General features: G+C 36.1%; 2 protein-coding genes across 5 annotated transcripts in view; both read right to left on the bottom strand.

The window, feature by feature from the left end:
- The window catches only part of stxbp6 (syntaxin binding protein 6 (amisyn)), a 33,856-nt gene extending 25,810 nt beyond the window's left edge, over positions 1-8,046 (bottom strand). Inside the window, exon 1 of the mRNA XM_065267319.1 lies at positions 7,888-8,046. The gene's annotated coding sequence lies outside the window, so the exon portion shown is untranslated. The remainder of the gene's footprint in view (positions 1-7,887) is intronic.
- Positions 8,047-10,536: 2,490 nt separating this feature from the next.
- The window catches only part of fermt2 (FERM domain containing kindlin 2), a 47,944-nt gene continuing 38,257 nt past the window's right edge, over positions 10,537-20,223 (bottom strand). For 2 of the 4 annotated variants that reach the window (XM_065267487.2, XM_065267489.2), the window contains 8 exons: positions 19,856-19,905; positions 18,714-18,838; positions 18,532-18,638; positions 17,847-18,065; positions 14,441-14,461; positions 13,643-13,767; positions 13,394-13,535; positions 10,537-12,284 (listed from right to left, as the gene is read on the bottom strand). In XM_065267487.2, the coding sequence (XP_065123559.1) occupies positions 12,111-12,284; positions 13,394-13,535; positions 13,643-13,767; positions 14,441-14,461; positions 17,847-18,065; positions 18,532-18,638; positions 18,714-18,838; positions 19,856-19,905 (963 nt within the window). In that variant the 3' untranslated portion in view covers positions 10,537-12,110. The remainder of the gene's footprint in view (positions 12,285-13,393; positions 13,536-13,642; positions 13,768-14,440; positions 14,462-17,846; positions 18,066-18,531; positions 18,639-18,713; positions 18,839-19,855; positions 19,906-20,223) is intronic. The other 2 variants (XM_065267488.2, XM_065267490.2) reach the window with 1 other exon arrangement.

Raw genomic sequence — 20,223 nt, 5'->3', positions numbered from 1 at the left:
ACGTGTACTGTATTGAGGTCATGAACAGTGTTTAAAAGCTGTTTAATACTGCTGGCAGTAAAATTATATTTATGTGAACCTTACCTGTGGACTGAGACAGTGAGGATGCAAAGGTTTATTTTTACTTTCGTTTCTTTTCAAAATTACATAGACATGCTCGTGGTCATGTAAGGTGGAGAAAACATGAGTGAATTTGAAGACAAAAGGTATCGTTTTCAGATCCTGTTAAATACGAGAGCTCAGTGGTTACCAGCAAATATCGACTGATGAACATTCATTCAATATTAATCCTCTGTCAAACACAGGTAATGCTATTGTGACTAAATCTACACAAACCTTTATAATACTGACAATAAGGGCCATTCATTCAAATCAACACCCGTCAGGCCTGTCACTGCTGTGGTTACTTTAATATTGTATGAACTTATTATATATTATAGATGATAAATAACACATACAGTCAAGCAGGTGATACATCATGAATACAAGATGATTATTGTCTTAAAATTAGAAATTAATATCACAAACGAATAGAATGGCCTTTAAAAACTTTTCAAACCACACAGAAGTGACACAAACACATGAACCCTGTCTGTCAATGATCATTGTGAACCGACATATTGCTGCCAGCAGAAATTCTTTATAATATAAAAGAACAAAGATTCACAGTCAATAATCTAAACAGCAGAAGCCCAACATCATCATGAGCCACCATTAAACTGCTGTCGTGTCTGTGGCACCATGCATCTGAAGTTTTAAGAGTTACGAAGAGCTCAGATGCAAAATCATTTATGTTTAGGTTGAGTATTTTCACTTTAATGGCAATGAAAAGGATATTAGTCAGGTTATTAGTTAGTCATTGGTATTAAACAAATTTGACTTTGTCTTTCCCTGCCAAAATAAAAAAATGCATGCAAAGATCTCCACTCTCAAGCCACTCTTCACTGTACTTTCTGAATAAAGGTAAAAGGCTCACAAATGTGTGTCAATATCTTGATATATTCGGGAAAACCAAAATACAAATATACACTAGTCAACATTTGAAGTGGATCAAAACATTTCATAAAAAGGTGTGCGGTGCGGGAGTACATGCATGCATGCATACAAACCATCGTATTTATCGTATATATACACAAGTCATTCATACATAATTCATTTAAAAGATTTTTTTCAAAAAGTACAAGTACGGTGCATGTGTGTGTACAGTGCGTGCGTGCATATGGTGCATGAGTGCGTGCGTGCGTAACTGCGTGCGTGCGTAAGTGCGCGCGTGCATAAGTGCGTGCGTGCAAAAGTGCGTGCGTGCAAAAGTGCGTGCGTAAGTGCGTGTGCGTAAGTGTGCGTCTGTACGTACGGTGCGCATGTACATGAATACATACAAACCATCGTATTGATTGTATAAATACACAAGTCATTCATATATCATTCATTTAAAAGATTTTTTTCAAAGAGTATTTGTATGGTGCGTGCGTGCACGGTGCGTGCGTGCATGTGTACGATGCGTGCGTGCGTGCGTACGGTGGGCGTGTGTGCTTCCATACAAACCATTGTATTTATCGCATATATACACAAGTCATTCATACATAATTCATTTAAAAGATTTTTTTCAAAAACTACAAGTACGGTGCATGTGTGTGTACAGTGCGTGCGTGCATATGGTGCATGAGTGCGTGCGTGCGTAACTGCGTGCGTGCGTGCGTAAGTGCGTGCGTGCATAAGTGTGTGCGTAAGTGCGTGTGTGTAAGTGTGCGTCTGTACGTACGGTGCGCATGTACATGAATACATACAAACCATTGTATTGATTGTATAAATACACAAGTCATTCATATATCATTCATTTAAAAGATTTTTTTCAAAGAGTATTTGTATGGTGCTTGCGTGCACGGTGCGTGCGTGCGTGCATGTGTACGATGCGTGCGTGCGTGCGTGCGTACGGTGGGCGTGTGTGCTTCCATACAAACCATTGTATTTATCGCATATATACACAAGTCTTTCATATATCATTAATTTAAAAGATTTTTTTCAAATAGCTTTTAGTTGGTGTGCAGGGTAAAGGGGTTCATTCATCAAACTGAGAGTCTGTTATAAATCTGCATTAAACTTCAGTGTCAGCATTCACTGCTGATGGTGGCCCACATGACTGTATTTATGTTGTGTCTGGATAATTAGACAAGCTTCACAGGTAAATCAATAGATGGAAGCTTTCAATGGGCAATTTTAATGCTGGGTTAGTTAAATGGCTTGGGTTTAGCAACTCCCTCACAATACAAAACACAACATGATAGACACATCACGGTTTAATTTATATCCATGCATCACAATATCATAACTGGATCACACACAGATACGAAAAACTGTGTGCATGTGAGGTTTCGATCTCTATCGCTTCTTAAATAATAAAATTAACCAATTACAGCTGATATGTAGTTTTCAGAGGGGTCACCAACAGCACAAAACTACAGAACGCACCAGAAAAAGACTAAACCTGATCGACTTGTGGACATTTAAGTATTTCAACTTCCAGATGCTGTTCCAGGAAATTTTGACTTAACTATTAGAAAACAACATTTGAACAGAAAAACTTACACAGTGGACAGTTAGATGAAATAATAAGCTGTTAATGCCTAGTGGTAGAGGATCTATCTACCACACCCACTGACTCCCATGAGCTGAAAAAATCTTCACATTACACCATAGAGCGGAAAATATAACTAGCAACTTAACAATGACTGAACTAATACCTTCACAAACACTATATGCTTCTTTAATCCCTTATGATTAAAGAACCTCGCTTACTGCAGAAGTACTATGGTATAGTTTTCTATCAGACTGTAATATCATGATGTTTTGATATATACCATGGTACTAAATAATACCACATTCACATGCAAGTGACATTATGCTACAATCAAAAATATAAAGTTATCATTACAGCAGTCGAGCTAAGGGGACTCTCCCCCCTCTTTCCTTAACTTTTGGCAGTTTATCACTGTGTTGAATCAGCAGTAGGTGAGAATTATTGCCAAGAGTCCAATAGACGGCCATGATTCAAGAAGCCTGATGTAGCCGAACTTCATTACAGCTCAAAGCTTCTGAGAAAGCCTCTTATTAGACATAAATCAACCATGGGAACTGAATAACAGCCTCAATCTGGTCTCATTCACACACTACACACCAATATGAGATACATTTAAATGGGACATATCATGACAATCAGACTTTTTCCATGTTTAAGTGCTATAATTGGGTCCCCGGTGCTTCTATTAACCTAGAAAATGTGAAAAAGATCAACCCAGTAAGTAACTTAGTGTTGGTAAACCATACTCTATGCAAGCATGTGATAAAATTAGATAATTGAAATTTGGCTCCCCTTGTGATGTCAGAAGGGGATAATACCACCCCTTAATCTGCACTATCCAACCACAGCACTGCCATTTAGTGCAGAGATCAGCTCATTTGCATTTTAAGGACACACCCATAAACAGCACATTTTTGCTCACACCTACAAAGTGGCAATTTTAACATGTTATAATAAATTATTTTGAGCTAAAATTTCACATATGTACTCTGAGGACACCAAAGATTTATTTGACATCTTAAAAAAGTCTTGTGAAATGTCCTCTTTTAAGTTTAAAAGAGTTTAAAAACTATCTACAGTAAATGGGACCACTACTTTGAAATATTGTATGACAACACAACATTTCTTGTTGAAAACACTTCATATTATTCAGTTTTATAAAAATATACAGCAGACACATTCTGTAATGTTTATTTATGTGTGCATTTCTAATGCGTGTTCATTATTTAAAGTAAGTAGTTTGAGTAAAACAAATGCAAAGTTTATTTTACATAACTGTAACGTTACAGGATTGTTGTGAAAAGGTTTTAGCTGTAAAGCCGAGTGCTGTGTGTCGTGACTCGTGTCACATCTCTCAAGTCGAGGCAGACAGCTCAGTAGATTTGGAAACACAGTCCAGGGGTGTATTCCAGAAAGCAGGGTTAACTTACCATCAGATTAACCCCGAACTTTGGGTTGATCAACCCCAAACTTGCTTACTCGGGGTATGTCGGTTCCAAAACACAGTTTAAGAGTTAGGTCAATCAACTCGCTGAAAGTAACCCAGAGTTAACGCGCGCTCACGGTAACAACATAAAGGCATTGTCAATGGATCGCAGATTTCACGAGTCACCATGGAAACGTCAGAGAACTTAAAAGTTTTTAAATGAGAAATAACATTATAAACTAATATTTTCTGGCAAAATCAACGTTTTATAATCGGCTTAGAAGTGCGTGATTACAAAACAGATCAAATTAATTAATTAAATAATTAATACGAACCCATTTTACCCCATTTAAGTCCAATATTATATGTGTCTCAACGAAAATACACACAATTTTATTTAAAATAATCTAAAACAATCTAAAATAATTAATATAGTCAAAATAATCATAGATTTTATATATGATTGTAAACATATGAATTATGAATATATTTTCCCCTGTGAAAAGTAACAATGGTTTTACTACAGTAAAAAACATGGTTACAGTAAAACCATGGTAACCACAAAATAACCATGGTTTTCAAAAAAACATAGTTAAACGATGGTTAGTGTAGTAAAACCATGGTTCTGCTGATAGTAATCAATGCACAAAAAAAACATGGTTACTACAACTATACACCAATAAAACCATGGTTAATTTCATAAGAGTTGTGGCACATAAAGTGCAAATACATCATAAGGCTTATTTAAAGTTGTTGGTTTTTTTAGATATGATTGTATTGTGTAGGCATAAAATGCACTATGATAATATTCACTATGTTGTACTTATTTTACTTCTGCTCCTTTGGGTGACCCTGTTTAGTTTTAGGACTTTCCTTGTATGACACTGTGTCACCATCTTTTTTAACATTTACTGATAGCTGATAGATTAATGCACCCTCTTTTAATTGTAAAGCTTCCTTACAGTCCTTACAGATTTTCAATAATGTTGTGTAATGCTTTTCATTACACTACACTAAGAATGATCATTCATTTGCATTGGACGATTAGGATCTGCTGTGACAGAATTGGAGAATAGAAATGTTACATTAGTGTCAATAGTAACATGTTGTAATATATGTCCTGTATCATCTAATATATGCAAATATCTCAATTTCCCTTTGCTCAAAAATGATAGCTCAGGAAAGCAGCTACAAAAGGTCAATTTTAAAGAAATAAAGGTGATTTAGAAAAACACCAACTATAGATCAAATGTAGAGAGAGGGCTAAGGATCTGAAGTGCATGTTTAAGAAATAAATATTATACTATGAAATATATATTTATAATTTCATTTCATTGTGTACATGATTCTAACTGATATAATAGAAAATCTCTGACCACTATGCCATGCCTGTGATTCAATGGTGTTTCACCTAATGAAGTCTGTGCTTCACCTGTGTCACTATGTGGGTCAGTGTTAAATCATGCCTGTGCTTCATGGGTGTCATTCTGTGGGCCAGGTCAGATGCACATGCCTATCAGAGACTGCAGGCAGGGGTAACTTCTATCCCTCAGTAATTATTATTATGATAGGCATCATGTGTTTCTATTTGTTATATCCATTTACTGTAACATTGCCACTTAAGTAACATAGGTTAAGATTCATTAATGACAATGTATTTGCACACACATTTATTATAACTTTAGATTCATCTCAAATTATCTAGTAAGTGAAAGATGAGGTTATTTATGAATTGACAAAATTGATAGGGAAATTTACTTTATTGTTAACATTAATTAACTGATGGAATTATGTTTCATACATCCACTGATATTTGGAGATATATTACTAATGAACATAATTAAATGTATAGTATTTAGTCCGAACACAAATATGAATAAATTTTTAATTAAATTTAATTAATAGGGATTGTTAATGTACATCACCGCAGTGTTGCATTATGGGACGTGGGCGCCATGTTTAGAGGCACCGCCGACCGCTATGCCATTTAATTGTGGGTGTGTTAAGCTAAAACTAGGTAAACTTGAAGAAGAACCGAAGAAATTTAGGAGTTTGAAAGAAAAAGAGAAGGGACCCTATCGGGAGAAACTAAGTGCTACTGCCAAAAAACTTTATTTGGACAAATAAACAACAGATCCATTTGATTTAGCAGCCCATGACTGGATTACGGATCCAGACGCACTACCTCCGCTCACATATCTGTTATTATTACCTTGTTTTTGGATTGAGTGATACACTTTGCAGGAGTTTAAGAGCTATAAATCCCTTTAAGCTCATAGTAAGATGACATTCTTCTTTCGGAGTTTTATGACGGTTGGCAAACCAGCTAAAAGATATATGCCATTTACTTACAATGTATACGTATCTTAATGAATCTATAAAAAAATATCCGTTTTATTCTGTGCAATGAATCAACACATGTATATAAGATGGCTCTTCTGTTCTTGGCCAAGTTATTAAAACAAACAAAATGCTAAATATTCAGCTAACGTTATGTTATTTCAAAGAGTCACAAGCAGTGGGTTTGAGCAGTTGCATTTAATAAAAAATATTTGTTATAATCGTCAAAATTGTCTAAAGATTTATTTTTATAACTCTTGTGGTTATGTTGATCAGAAATGAATGAATAACGTTACATAATTTACATTTACAAGTTAGTTTGACAGTGTTAGCATAAAAACAAGACAATTTAAGTGGTTCTGCTTTTATTAATCACAAATTACTGAATGACTGAAAATGCAGCAAACACACTCTATAGCTGATGCAGGGATTTTTTTGAAAAGTAAAAGTTTTTTCTCCTGATTGCGGCAGGCAAACCACGCGATCCGGCGTCTTTTCGTCAGCTCCTCCACCGGCTTCCCCCAAATAAAAGCTGAAAAAACGTATTCCGTTGTTCAGTTTCCTCCCTGAACGATCGTGTGACCTGCTGTGGCAGTTCTTGATCGAGCAGTACTGACTAAACATATCCAAGTTTATTAAAATCTCGACAGAAAATACAAAAACAACCTCCAACACACTAACTCAAATACAGCGGGATAGGAGGCGATCCTGCAAATATGGCGGATTACTCATAATGCCACACGGCGTGACGTCAACTCCACATTCCCTATAATAAAATTTATAGTAATTAGTCCAATCACCAATAACAATCCATGTTATTAAAAAAATAGTTTCTTTAAAAAAAATTCATATCACACATTTTTTAAGACAGCAATAAATATTCGCGACTGTAAATATAATAAAATAAAATAAATGCTTTAACATTGTAATATTATGCAAAATATATGCTTCCACGCCCGCTGTACGCTCGTCATAAGTGCACGCATGCGCAGACTTCCTCCGAAGCCTCGTTTTATTAACTAAAATGAACTTACCCTGCAACATAACCTGCTCCGGAGGTTATCTTCAGAGAGTCAGTTGCTATGGTTACTTACATAACCCGAAAGTTACCTCCGTTTTTGGAACCGAAAGCAGAGGTTATCCGCTTACTTACTCCTAAACTTACCCGGGTAAGCCACATAACCAGCTTTCTGGAATACACCCCAGGTCTCATTAAGTAATCGTTTCCGTCTGTTAACTCTCTCAACTCTTGTGTTTTATCTACAGCAAGTAGCTGTAGTGTTTAATATGAATAAACATCATTTTAACTCAAATTAAACCTCTTTTAAAATGCAGATAAAAATCACTTCAGTCTTCAGTTCTCTCTTCGCCAGTGTGTTTGTATTGGGCTCGCGCGCACAACACTGTGAGTGTGTGAGTTTATGAAGGCGTTATTGTGATGTGTCACATTGTTTTCAGTGGGTGACATAAACGCTTCTAAACTTATTACACAACTACATACTAACACTACTAAGTAGTACAGCTTACAGACTTTGTGTCTTACCTCAGCGCGTCTTCAACTTTATCCATCTGCAAACGCGCGAAGTTTCTCGGTGTGACTGAGCCCGTGCTTCATCAGCTCGCCACCGTGTGTGTGTGCCCGTGTGTGTGCGTTTTTCATCTGCTCGTGCCCGTGTGTCTGCGTCTCTACATCGCGCACCGCACCGCAGCTGTGTGGAAATCTGCGTGACGTGGATCAGACGCGAGACTCCTCCTGTTCTCAGCTCCTGCTCCCGTTCACTTCCTTTATTTACTACAATACGCAATGTTTTTACACAACTAGGCCTACTACTCACTTTTTTATTGCAATATTATGAACAGTAAACAAAAAAAATAGTATCTATTACATATATCAAACATTTCAAATATAATGATAAACAGATACAAAAAATCACATTGAATCAACTACAAAGTATTGCAAATTTAGTCAAACGACAGATTTAAAGCTTTACTTTAAGTCTTTTTTGCTTTGTTATTTCTTATTTAAGATTTCTTATTTACATTTATGGATAAAGAATTTTCCATATCCCTAAGACCAGCATAAGCTTGGTTTTAGCTAGTTTTAGTCACTTTTTAAGCTGGTCTAGCTGGAAGATCAGCTGACCCACCAGCTTGACCAGCTTTGCCATGGAGGACCTGGTTAAACCAGCTACTGCCACCTTAAACCAGCTAAAATCTAGCAGCTTTTGCTGGTCTTAGCTGGATTTTTTAGTAAGGATATAATTAATAGATTCATAATGTATCAAATTTTGAAATCAATAGAACTATCATAAAAATAAAATGTCATTTTCTTTCAATTATATATCAATGTTAGTACTATTTTACTACTTGACAGAAAACACATTTCAAGTCAACATCTTTTCATGCTGCACAATGAGAGGAATGTGTTTGCTTATATTGATGTCTCTTGACTTTTTATTACACACACAATGTCTTCAAAGAGAAACTACTGTACTGAATATGACATCATACAGTCAAATACAACCTAAAATAATGTTTCTATAAACATATAAAACACAGATATGGAGAGTTAAGCGTGTTTTAACTTTTTTTCAAATATTATTGGATAGAAATTAATGAAATATAAAATGATTAAAGAATCATTAAATGGATAGTTCACCCTAAAATTTTAATTCTGTCATCATTTACTCACCATTAGTTATTGTTTTGGTGATCACAAATGAATAGATTTTGAACAGTGTTTGTAAGCAGTTTTAAGATGTCAACAGGGCTCTAGAACTACTTACAAACATTCCTCAAAATGTGTTTAGCAAAAAATAAAAAATAAAATGAGTGAAATAATAAAGACTGTGGTCGGGCTGTGCTATGCAGTTGGTCAGTTGGTTGTGTGAAACAATGAGATGTGTTAACTTTTTCACAGAAATCTACTGTAAACAAACATGTGACAAAAGACATCTAAACATAAACCAGTGACCTCATCACAGGACTTACACATGTGAAAACTAACATGACAAACATACTATACATTCTGTATGAGGCTCTTAAAAAATAGTTCATGCAAAAATGTCAATTTTCACCCTAATGTCATCACAGACTTTCTTCAGAGTGGTTTCCTCATGTCTGGTGACTGTCACATGAGTATCTGAAGTATACATAGTTTCAGTGATGACATGAAACTAACACAATACATGAAATTGCTTTTAAAAATGTATAAATGTTAAAAAGATGTGCATAAACTGATGTATGAATATGTAAGCAAACATAAAATAATGTGATTTCAAATAGGTACTAAGAGGTACTAACTTATTCTTATGAATAGACTATAGAGCAGAAAGCAGCAAAAATGTGTAAATCTTTTGGATATAATGAAAACCTATAACATGACAGAAAGATGACAGAGTTTGTGAAGTGAAATCCATATCTAATAGTTATTTTTTAGGAAAGAGTCATGGGTTCTCCTGTGATGATTTTGTTATATAAATGTTATTCAGGCTGTTTTTAACTCTTTTATATTCTGACAATTCTACACTTTTTGTTACAGAAAAGAATGCATGTAAGATTTTTGTTATCATTTATTATTGATATTATATTTATGTTGATTTAATACCACATATGGTCATTTATATTTACTCTCAGTAAACTGAGTTACTAATGTACATAAGTCAACATTTGGTTTAAAAAAGTTCATTATAGTTGTCCTAAGATTGTTCAAAACTTTTATGAAAGGTTTTGATCCTCTTCAACTGTTGACTATAGCGTATATCGAGTCAATAACAAATATATGGCTGGCAGATTAAGTGTTAAAAACTCTGGAAAACTATGTACAGTATTTCATAAGTTCTGTATTAAATGGAGATGCTTAAACTTCAGGCAATATTGCTTAGCCACATCTGAAAGTCAAATTTGAGTTTGTAACTCTATTTATTGTTGAGGTTTTAAAATGATTTTTACTTGTTCAAATACATGTGCAAATACGACTTGATACACAAATACACTAAGATCTGTGTAAAAAGAAGTAAACCAGAATGAAATGACATATCTCTTTATTTGAATCATTTGTTCATTATTTGCATGAACAGGTTTGGATTAGCTCAATCTGGCAACAAGACTGCTCTCTTGTGATAGAGACTGAGAACTACAACCTGAGTGACAGTGAACTACATTTAATAAAACATTCAGCTGAATCATTCCCTTAGGATTTTAAATAAAAATGATTTTATTTATTTATTTTTAGGTAAATGGCATTTTTACAATCATAAAACAGCAGGCCATGCAAAACGCTGCTGACAAAAACAAACTAAACAAAACCTCACTGATAAAATCAACTTCATATGGGAAAATACTGACAATAAAGTGACGCACTACAAATTTTGCTGCACTTCATTAGTGTTGTGTTGTGTTGAAACACTTTTTTAAAGGATGTGTGTTTCAGCAGCCGAGTCAAATGAGTATGGATATTAATTTATTAGTTAAGGCAGGAAAAACCTCATATCAAGAGATATAAAATAATGTAAATGAGTTTCTTTCAAACATTTCTTCATATGCATTTATATATCTATATATATATTTCTCCATAAGACCGTAACATTGGCAGGCATCTGATCCTAAATGTGAAAAAATGGCTTTTTCCCATCTTTTCTGGAAAAAATACACTTCCGAAAAATGACAGAAAAAAGCAGCAACTAAACTGTACAATTCTTTAAAACCTGTGTTTTTACATTAGATACAAAAACTAATACTTCATTTAGCGATCCTTCATATTGAAAAGAAAAAAATGTGACATTGCATGGGATTTTTTTTCTTTTTTTTCTTTTTTCAGTGACCTTCGCTGTTGCATTATAAAGAAATGCTTTAGAATAATACTATACTGGTTCAATAAAGAGTGATGATAAAATAGCAGACTTCAAAAAAAAATAAAAAATAAAATAAAATAAGAAACATCCTACATTTGGAAATCAATGACCCTTCAAAACAAATTCATTACTTCATGACCGTTCTCCTATGTTGCTGCATTTCAAGCCGCTTGCTACAAAAAAAAGTGGACGACCACCATCATAGTGTAAAAAAATATCCGTCCTAAAATTTAGTGTTGACAGCTAAAAGCACCCAATACAAACACAGACACTTCATACTACAGCTTATATATGCATAGACGATAGAAGTGCTTATGAATGACATCATTATCTCATGATTCGACTGTAGTGTTACATCTTTACTATTCAGATCTCTTGACAAGCAGCAACATTACAGCTAGTGTAACAACTTCCTTCTGTAGTGTCTCTATGACATCACATTAATGCGCTGCAGTTAGCATATAAATGATTAATAGGCACAAATGATCACCGCAACATCCAACGATTATCCAGAAACACAATGTAAATGTTACACAAGTTAGTGACAAATAAATAGATTGGCATTTTCTTGGTGCAAAGGCTGGCATATTTCTATTTAGGGTGAAAGGTATCGCACTAGCAACGCACAAGGGTGACAAACTGCTTCATTTTGACAGCATAATAATAGCTGGGGTGAAGCAGTAAAATCAGACCGGGCGACGTCTCTGAGAGAGCAAAAGCGTTCTCCGCTGACTCACGACATCTCGACGATCTTCTGCTAGTGTCAGAAACGCATTCATGAGCGAAAATGTAACAAACACGTCAGTTTTGTAACAATAATGATGTGACCGTGTTGGCGCAGTTAAAAAAGAAAAGAAGTGTTAAAGTAAAATAAAGTCAATCCCCTCCCCTGATGCTGAAGGACGAGCAGCGCTCAGATCCAACCGCTGGTCAGCTTGTAGAACATCTCTTCATCTAGAGATTCGTTCTGGTCCTTGGCACGCGTGGACAGGAAAATGTAACCGCCGATGAACTCGTGCACGACTTTGCAGTCGACCTCCGCACAGATAAAAGCCAGACTGGGCTCGTCTGCAAACTCCACCGTGACCTGAAGTGAAGCACATCATCAATAAAGTCTAATCGAAATCTGAATCACACACTAGCAATAAAAAAAAACATTTCCAACAGTCTGTGCCATTAACAAACAAAGTTTTAAAAACATTTATTTGTTGATAGAAAACCACCTCTTTATATACAATCAAATACACAGCAACATTATTAAAGGTGCAGTTTGTAATTTTTAGAAGGATCTCTTGACAGAAATGCTAAATAATATACAAAACTATATTATCAGGGGTGTATAAAGACCTTTTATAATGAACTGTTATGTGTTTATTACCTTAGAATGAGACATTTTTATCTACATACACCGCGGGTGCCCTTACGTGGAAGTTGCCATTTTGTGCTGCAATGTTTTTACAGAAGCTCTTAACGAACAAACTTTTTTACTAAGTTGTCTCAGACGATGACATGTTTGTCCGGTGGCGGCTACCGTAGCTTTTCAATGCGTTTTAAAAGCGAGAGGTGAGCGTTGAACTGAGCCTTTGGTTGCAATTCACAAACTCGCCACTAAAATTTACACACTGGTCCTTTAAAGCTGCAATCTGGAACTTTTGCCTCTCTATCGCCACCTCTGTTTAAACAATAAAATTGCAGTTACTAGTAATTTTCTGTTCGTGAACCTGGCCGGTCAAATTCAGTGGCGGCTGGTGACTTCTCTTTCAAGGGGTGCGAATTCAAAATATGTGTTCGGAGTGTCGTGTGTGGCTTGTCATGTCAAAATATGTGTTCCCCTTCGAAGCCTCTGCAGTAGGCTTGTATTTTGACATGACACATGATGCACATAGGTTCACATGACATGCCGAAAGCATATTTTGACATGATGAGCCACACACATAATGGGCTAAATACATGTTTTAACGATCTTTGCATCATGCACCTTCGAAAAAGAAGTCACCGGCTGCCACTGATCAAATTAAAAAAACATTATTGTCAGCTTTCCGTTGGCAAAATCATTTGATAAAAAATAGATTTTTGTTAATTTTCACGTCCAAAAATTTACAGATTGCAGCTTTAAGAAAGGTCACCGATAGTTTAACCTGTTTGGTGTAAGCTAACCCATGTCAAAAGAAGAGCTAGACAAGAAAAGCACCGTACCATCTTGATCTCCCAGTTGACGTTCCACTGTTTCATGTTGCTAAAGCGCCAGGTCTTGATGGCGTCACCTGTGCTGGCATCCATGCGGATCAGTCTGTTGTAAGTGATGCCAATCAACTCGTCTCTCTTGCCCCCCTGAAACCTAATCAACAAATAACCCAAATCGTCATCTTCACCATAGAGAGAAATGAAAAGAAACTTCATGCAAACAATTATGAAGAAAAAACGGCATATCCCCACGACACTCACTTGGCAAGAAAATGGGTCATTCCAAACTCCGGCAAGGACTGCCAGGCCTGAATGAAACGCATCTTGGCCTCGATCAGGCTCATCTGGGCCACATTCTGATGAGCTTCCAGAATACGGGCGGAAATCTGCGGACCATCACACACCTCGCCGTTAATACATACAAACGTAAAGCTTCACAACATGAAAGCACGAGGAGGAACACTCAACACAAGACAACACGATGAAATCCCCAAACGCAGCGAGACAATCCAGCGGTGAATTCACACAGTTCAACATGACACTTAATCAGAAAACTGTGCTGCTATAATCACAGTAAACATTTATGATCCGTGTTATACATGCTGTGTAACATCAATACATTCACAGAAGCCATTACAATCCCAGCAATCACAATATTTTACACCTTCAGCAACATGAAACATTTTCACACAAGTATGAGAATGAGTGACGTCACTGGAGTCTCCACCAATCAATGATTTGTTTTATAATTTTAACAAATTCACATTATATGTAAATGTGTTGAACTGGTAATATGCATCTCGAGATAAATGAATGTTATGAAAGAGTTGATATAATGATGGGGTTGACAGCTTCATTTTAACATCAATTTGGAGAGACCCCAGTGACTGGTTTGTTTTGTAAGCTACAGCTATAAATAGCAAGAGGTTAAAAAAAATGCACAGGAATAAAATACTGATAAAGACCGAATGACTTCATGATAGCCGGTGTTAGTGAAATGATATCTAGTACAAAAGACGTGGACATTAACCACAACCCACTATCAAATGATTGACTTACCAAGTCCCTGACAAAGCCTGGCTGAAGAGGGTGGAAACAGCGAGGAACACAGAGGAAAAAAGGAAAAGCAAATAAATGAATAAGGCAGCAAACAAGCAGAGTTCAAAACAACAGAGAGAAAATGGCACATGTGAGTATTTGGCAGGGGAGGTTCGTGTAAGCTGTAAGCAAGAGGAGGAATACTGTACGCTCAACACAACACAGCTAAACTAACTTGATGGTAATGAGCCATGACCTGATCCGGCGGCAACCAATTCGAGCATTAAAGCATCCACTACTCTTTTTCTATAGCATCGTTGGCATGGCAGGGGTGTGAACGTACAGTAAGAATGAATTAGAAGAAATCATTAACTATATAAAACCTTCAAATCAAACTCACAACTGCAAAGTACTTCATTCATTGGATTTAGTGGTCGACCATATGTTTTTTTACTTAATACCAATATATTTTGTACTGAATGTGATTACAGTAAATGTGAGACAAGCAATAAATTGGGCAAACAAAATAAATACCTGCTATGCATAATATTTATAAATGTACAGTTTAAAGTCCCCTTGAAGTTAATAATTTTATCCCTAAAAATTCATCTATGAGCATCTAAACAGCATACATACAAGTCTTTACCTGTCATAATTATATTTTCTATGCCTTAAACAGCTTGAATTTAGAATACGCAGATCTATGAATATGCAAATTAGCCAGGTCAGAAACAATGCTCAGGTAGGCCATGGCATTTAAACGATGCTCAATTGGCACTAAGGGGCCTAAAGTGTGCCAAGAAAACATCCCCCACACCATTACACCACCACCACCAGCCTGCACAGTGGTAACAAGGCATGATGGATCCATGTTCTCATTCTGTTTACGCCAAATTCTGACTCTACCATCTGAATGTCTCAACAGAAATCGAGACTCATCAGACCAGGCAACATTTTTCCAGTCTTCAACTGTCCAATTTTGGTGAGCTCGTGCAAATTGTAGCCTCTTTTTTCCTATTTGTAGTGGAGATGAGTGGTACCCGGTGGGGTCTTCTGCTGTTGTAGCCAATCCACCTCAAGGTTGTGCGTGTTGTGGCTTCACAAATGCTTTGCTGCATACCTCGGTTGTAACGAGTGGTTATTTCAGTCAAAGTTGCTCTTCTATCAGCTTGAATCAGTTGGCCCATTCTCCTCTGATCTTTAGCATCAACAAGGCTTTTTCGCCCACAGGACTGCCGCATACTGGATGTTTTCCTTTTCACACCATTCTTTGTAAACCCTAGAAATGGTTGTGTGTAAAAATCCCAGTAACTGAGCAGATTGTGAAAAACTCTGACCGGCCCGTCTGGCACCAACAACCATGCCACGCTCAAAATTGCTTAAATAACCTTTCTTTCCCATTCTGACATTCAGTTTGGAGTTCAGGAGATTGTCTTGACCAGGACCACACCCCTAAATGCATTGAAGCAACTGCCATGTGATTGATTGATTAGATAATTGCATTAATAAGAAATTGAACAGGTGTTCCTAATAATCCTTTAGGTGAGTGTATATACAACAATTAAAAACTTGATTTTCACAATATGGAGACTTTAAGGGTATCATTATATATATATATATATATATATATATATATATATATATATATATATATATATATATATATATATATATATATATATATATATATATATATATATATATATATATATATATATTTTTTTTTTTTTTTAAATGAAATATTTGCTGATATATCAGTCTGTCACTTATTGTATTATCAAAACAAATGCATGCAGGCAATACTTGTAAAGAATGAACAAAAGTTTCCTGAATGAAAATAAATTAATCAATTTGTAAAAAATATAAGAGATGCAACGATAACGATAGCAGACTATTCAGAAGATGTTATTCATTCATATAATGACCCGTAATATTGAACATTAAACTCTATACAGATCTTAAATTCATTGCATTTTTCTGTTCTCTTTTGATTGACAGGATATCTCGCCCATGACTATCAACTGTTTAGCCCAGTGGTCTCCATCATGGTGCCCGTGGGCCTCCGGTTGCCCACACAGAGTCTGTGAGTTGCCCACCAAAGCACATTCTATTAATAGCCTCAATTTGAATATTTATTTATTACATATATTTTATATTAGCTTGGCTTCTTTTATGTATGTCAATAAGTAAAACAAAATAAAATCAACAAGTAAAACAAAAAGGTGTTGAGTAGACTACAGTATATAAAAAAGTAGCCCTCCAGATTGTTTTATCCATTGTAGAAGCTTTAAGCCCCTGGTTTAGCCGATAGTGTGAAAAATGTCTTTTATCGACCAATACTGATTATTGACTGATATATCAGTGGATTTCTAAAAATATGACATATTGACATCTTTTGTGCAGTGCTCAAATCATTACTTTCTCAAAAACTGGTTAAACATAAAAGGGAGTGCAAAGTTCACGACAGTCAGTTTTTAACTGTTTATAATTAACTTGGGAGATCCCTTTCATCAGAAATGCACAAAGAAACACTAGATTCCACAAGATGGCGCCACATACATGTTAAAAACTTACAAATACTAGAGGAATCTCTGAAACACCCCACCATTTGGATGACTACATCCATTTGTCTGGCCTAGTCGACATTTTCACTTCCAGACTGGTTATAGCACTCGGCCCTTTCTGACCCCCACCGTCTGGGATTACCACCAGAAGATGCCTTTGAAGGGAAGAAATTGAGCTTGTAATGAGTAGATAAGTGTAATAAAGTCGCTCTCACGGCTTAGCCAAACCCTAGTCTCATGCCAGACGACCTCTCCACATTCCCAACACAGTTTGTTTCCTGCATATTTTCCCGCCTGTTTCTGAAAACCCCACCCCGACTCCTCAAACGTTCGGTTGGTGTGGGAATGGGATCGAGTGAGAATGGAGGACAGGAAGCTCAACACCTCCCCCCTTCAGCATCACAGGAGCTGGATGGAGTCCAGAGGAGCTGTAAGACGACACCACGAGCAGCAGCACACAGGAGTCTCTGTTGACTCCCATTCACTGACCCTCCTTCAGTACTTTCACTCTCCTCCAGTTTCTCAACAACATGAAAACTATACTGTGTTTTACACGCTGCACCGAGTGCTATGATACGTGTACACGTCATAGCCATTGAGTGTACCATACTAAAAACACAAAAATGCCTTTATTTTACAATTAACACATATGTTATTGCCATTTAACTATAGTGTCTGGTTCCTCTAATTGCAAAAATTTATGTATAAAAGAAGATGATTATAATCTATTCCATACAGCCAGATGAGAGACATTAAACCACAGATCTTTATCAGGACACTATTCTTCACTTCTATAACCTTTACTCTCTGTCCATACCTGTATTTCTTAATCTTCAGTTTCTCTTTGCGCTAGCTTCATTTACCTGCTTGTTCTTGTATTTCTTCAGATAGCGTGGTGACACCAGACACTCAGAGTTGATGTCTGTGCTGATGGGCTCTATGATCTGAGGGTCAGGGTTCAGGTGTTGCATCTTCAGGAACGACAGAATGTTCTGCACCTCCAGATTATAAGAGCTGTCTGCCATCGTCTTCCCTTTAGAGGCCAGACGACAGGCGGCCATCCACTGAGCGTACTGCTTCTCCTGAAAGACAAAAAGATCATGATGAGGGTAAAATTACTGATATTATCTGTATTTAATAAAAACAAAAACAATGCTCATTATTCGTCTAAATCTACTAAAGCATCATGTTCACTCCAATCAGACTTTTGGCGCTTTTCCATTGCATAGTACCATTCATGCATAGAACAGGTTCAGTTCACTTTAGTTTGGCTTGATTAGCATTTACATCAAGTTTAGAACCACTTCAGGGATTATATTTAAAATGCATACTGCTGTAACATCATACAAGTGCATCATACATAACATCATGTCCTTACACAAGTAGCCGGCAGAAATATTCTTGTAGTCTAGTAAGAAGTCTTAAGTGCCGACAAATTATAACAGGAAAAAAACACTTTTCCACCACAACAAAAAATATAGATTGAACATCTGCAGCACATGAACAGTGCTACGGTCCTAAAACAGAGAGATCTTCAGCCCAACTCACCGTGTCACATCTCAGCCAAATCTCATTCATACCATCTGCTACAGGGATTAGCAGCTTAATGTTGAATTTCTGACCTGAGATGTTCACATCTGGTGTGACTTCACAACCTATAGAGAAACAACAGATGAGATGCCGAGCACATGTGGTAATTAGGAGGAAGTGGAGTTTGTTAAGGACATCACCTCTCAGGTTCATCTGATGCGCTGGCGTGAGGTGCGCCTCCTCGCGACTCTTATAGCAGGAGATCGTGATGTCCTTAAATGTGCACCAGTACTGCTTGTATCCCTTCAGAGTGAGTTTCTTTGGTCTGAGGTATAAAACAGAAGTTTTGATATAGTAAAATTGCTTTGATATAGAAACTGACCGTCTGTGGTCACGAGACTACTGTGTAAGTACGGTTATTTACAGCTTTCTTTCAATAATATGTTTTAAAAATGTATTTTCAAATGCTTTCAACAAAATGCAATATATACTATAATGTATTTTTAAATGTGTAATTGTTTTGTCTGAAATTTTGACTATTTGTGACCCTGGACCACAAATCCAGTCATAAGTCACACGGATATATTTGTAGCAACAGTCAACAATACATTGCATGGGTCAAAATTATAGATTTTTTATGCCAAAAATGATTAGGATATTAACTCTTTCCCCACCATTGACATATTAACTCGACAATTAAGAGAAAACACTTCCCTGCCATTGACGAGTTTTAACGGCAATCCATATTTCCACTTTTATCCACCAGGTGGCGAACTTACCCAACTTATAAAACCTGGAAGCAACCACTAAGGCCAAACAGTGAAAACTTTGTTTTGATCATCGTTTTGAATCTGAAGTCCTTTACAAAACTGCAATTATCTCAGCTTTTTGCTCAAATTTTGGAATTTTGTAAAGAAACCTACCCATATTTGAGAGCTGATAAAAAAAAACAAATAAAGATAGGATAAAACAGGTTTTTTGTTTCAAAGCAGAGGGTCTGTTCTTTCATTTGATATATTTTAGGTTTAAATATTTAAAGAAGAAGATTTTCTGGAAGGCATTAAACTTTTGTGAAAATCATAAAAAATGCTGGCGCTGACTGGCAACTTTATTTTTTAAATGCTGACGTGGAAAGAGTTAAGTAAAGATCATGATTCATGAAGACATTTTGTAAATTTCCTACCGTAAATATAAAAAAAATGTACTTATCATTAGTAATGTGTTGCTAAAGACCTTATTTGGACAACTTTAAAGGTGATTTTCTCAATAGTGACATGTTATACATGCCATAACAACACTCAAAACATCCTAGAAAAACTCAATGTGTCACTGTTTAACTCACTTGAAGACTTTAACATAGTCGGCCAATTCAGGAATAGATGTGATGTCACCCTAAGAACAAAATAAAAAATGAATAACATTCAGACTCTAAAAATGGCAAATGGTTGTAACACATTCAACTTCCAATTAGGTAAGAAAACTAAAAAAGCCTGTTTCTCGATCATTTGTATACATAACACATATAGCATAGATGTTAAAAAATGTGATTAATAATTAAACACCATATGTGTAAAATGTTATGTGAATGATGGTGTTTCACTTATATATTGACTTGTTGAGCCTTGATGATATAAATACATACTTATAAACAGTATTTGGTGCTAGAGACTGTGTGTGTTAGAGAGAGACAAAGAGACGCAGTGTTTTGTT

This window comes from Paramisgurnus dabryanus, chromosome 17 (assembly GCF_030506205.2).
Source record: "Paramisgurnus dabryanus chromosome 17, PD_genome_1.1, whole genome shotgun sequence".
Taxonomy (NCBI): Eukaryota; Metazoa; Chordata; class Actinopteri; order Cypriniformes; family Cobitidae; genus Paramisgurnus; species Paramisgurnus dabryanus.
Note: the sequence above shows the minus strand (reverse complement) of the source record. Positions and strands in the feature narration are given on the sequence as shown.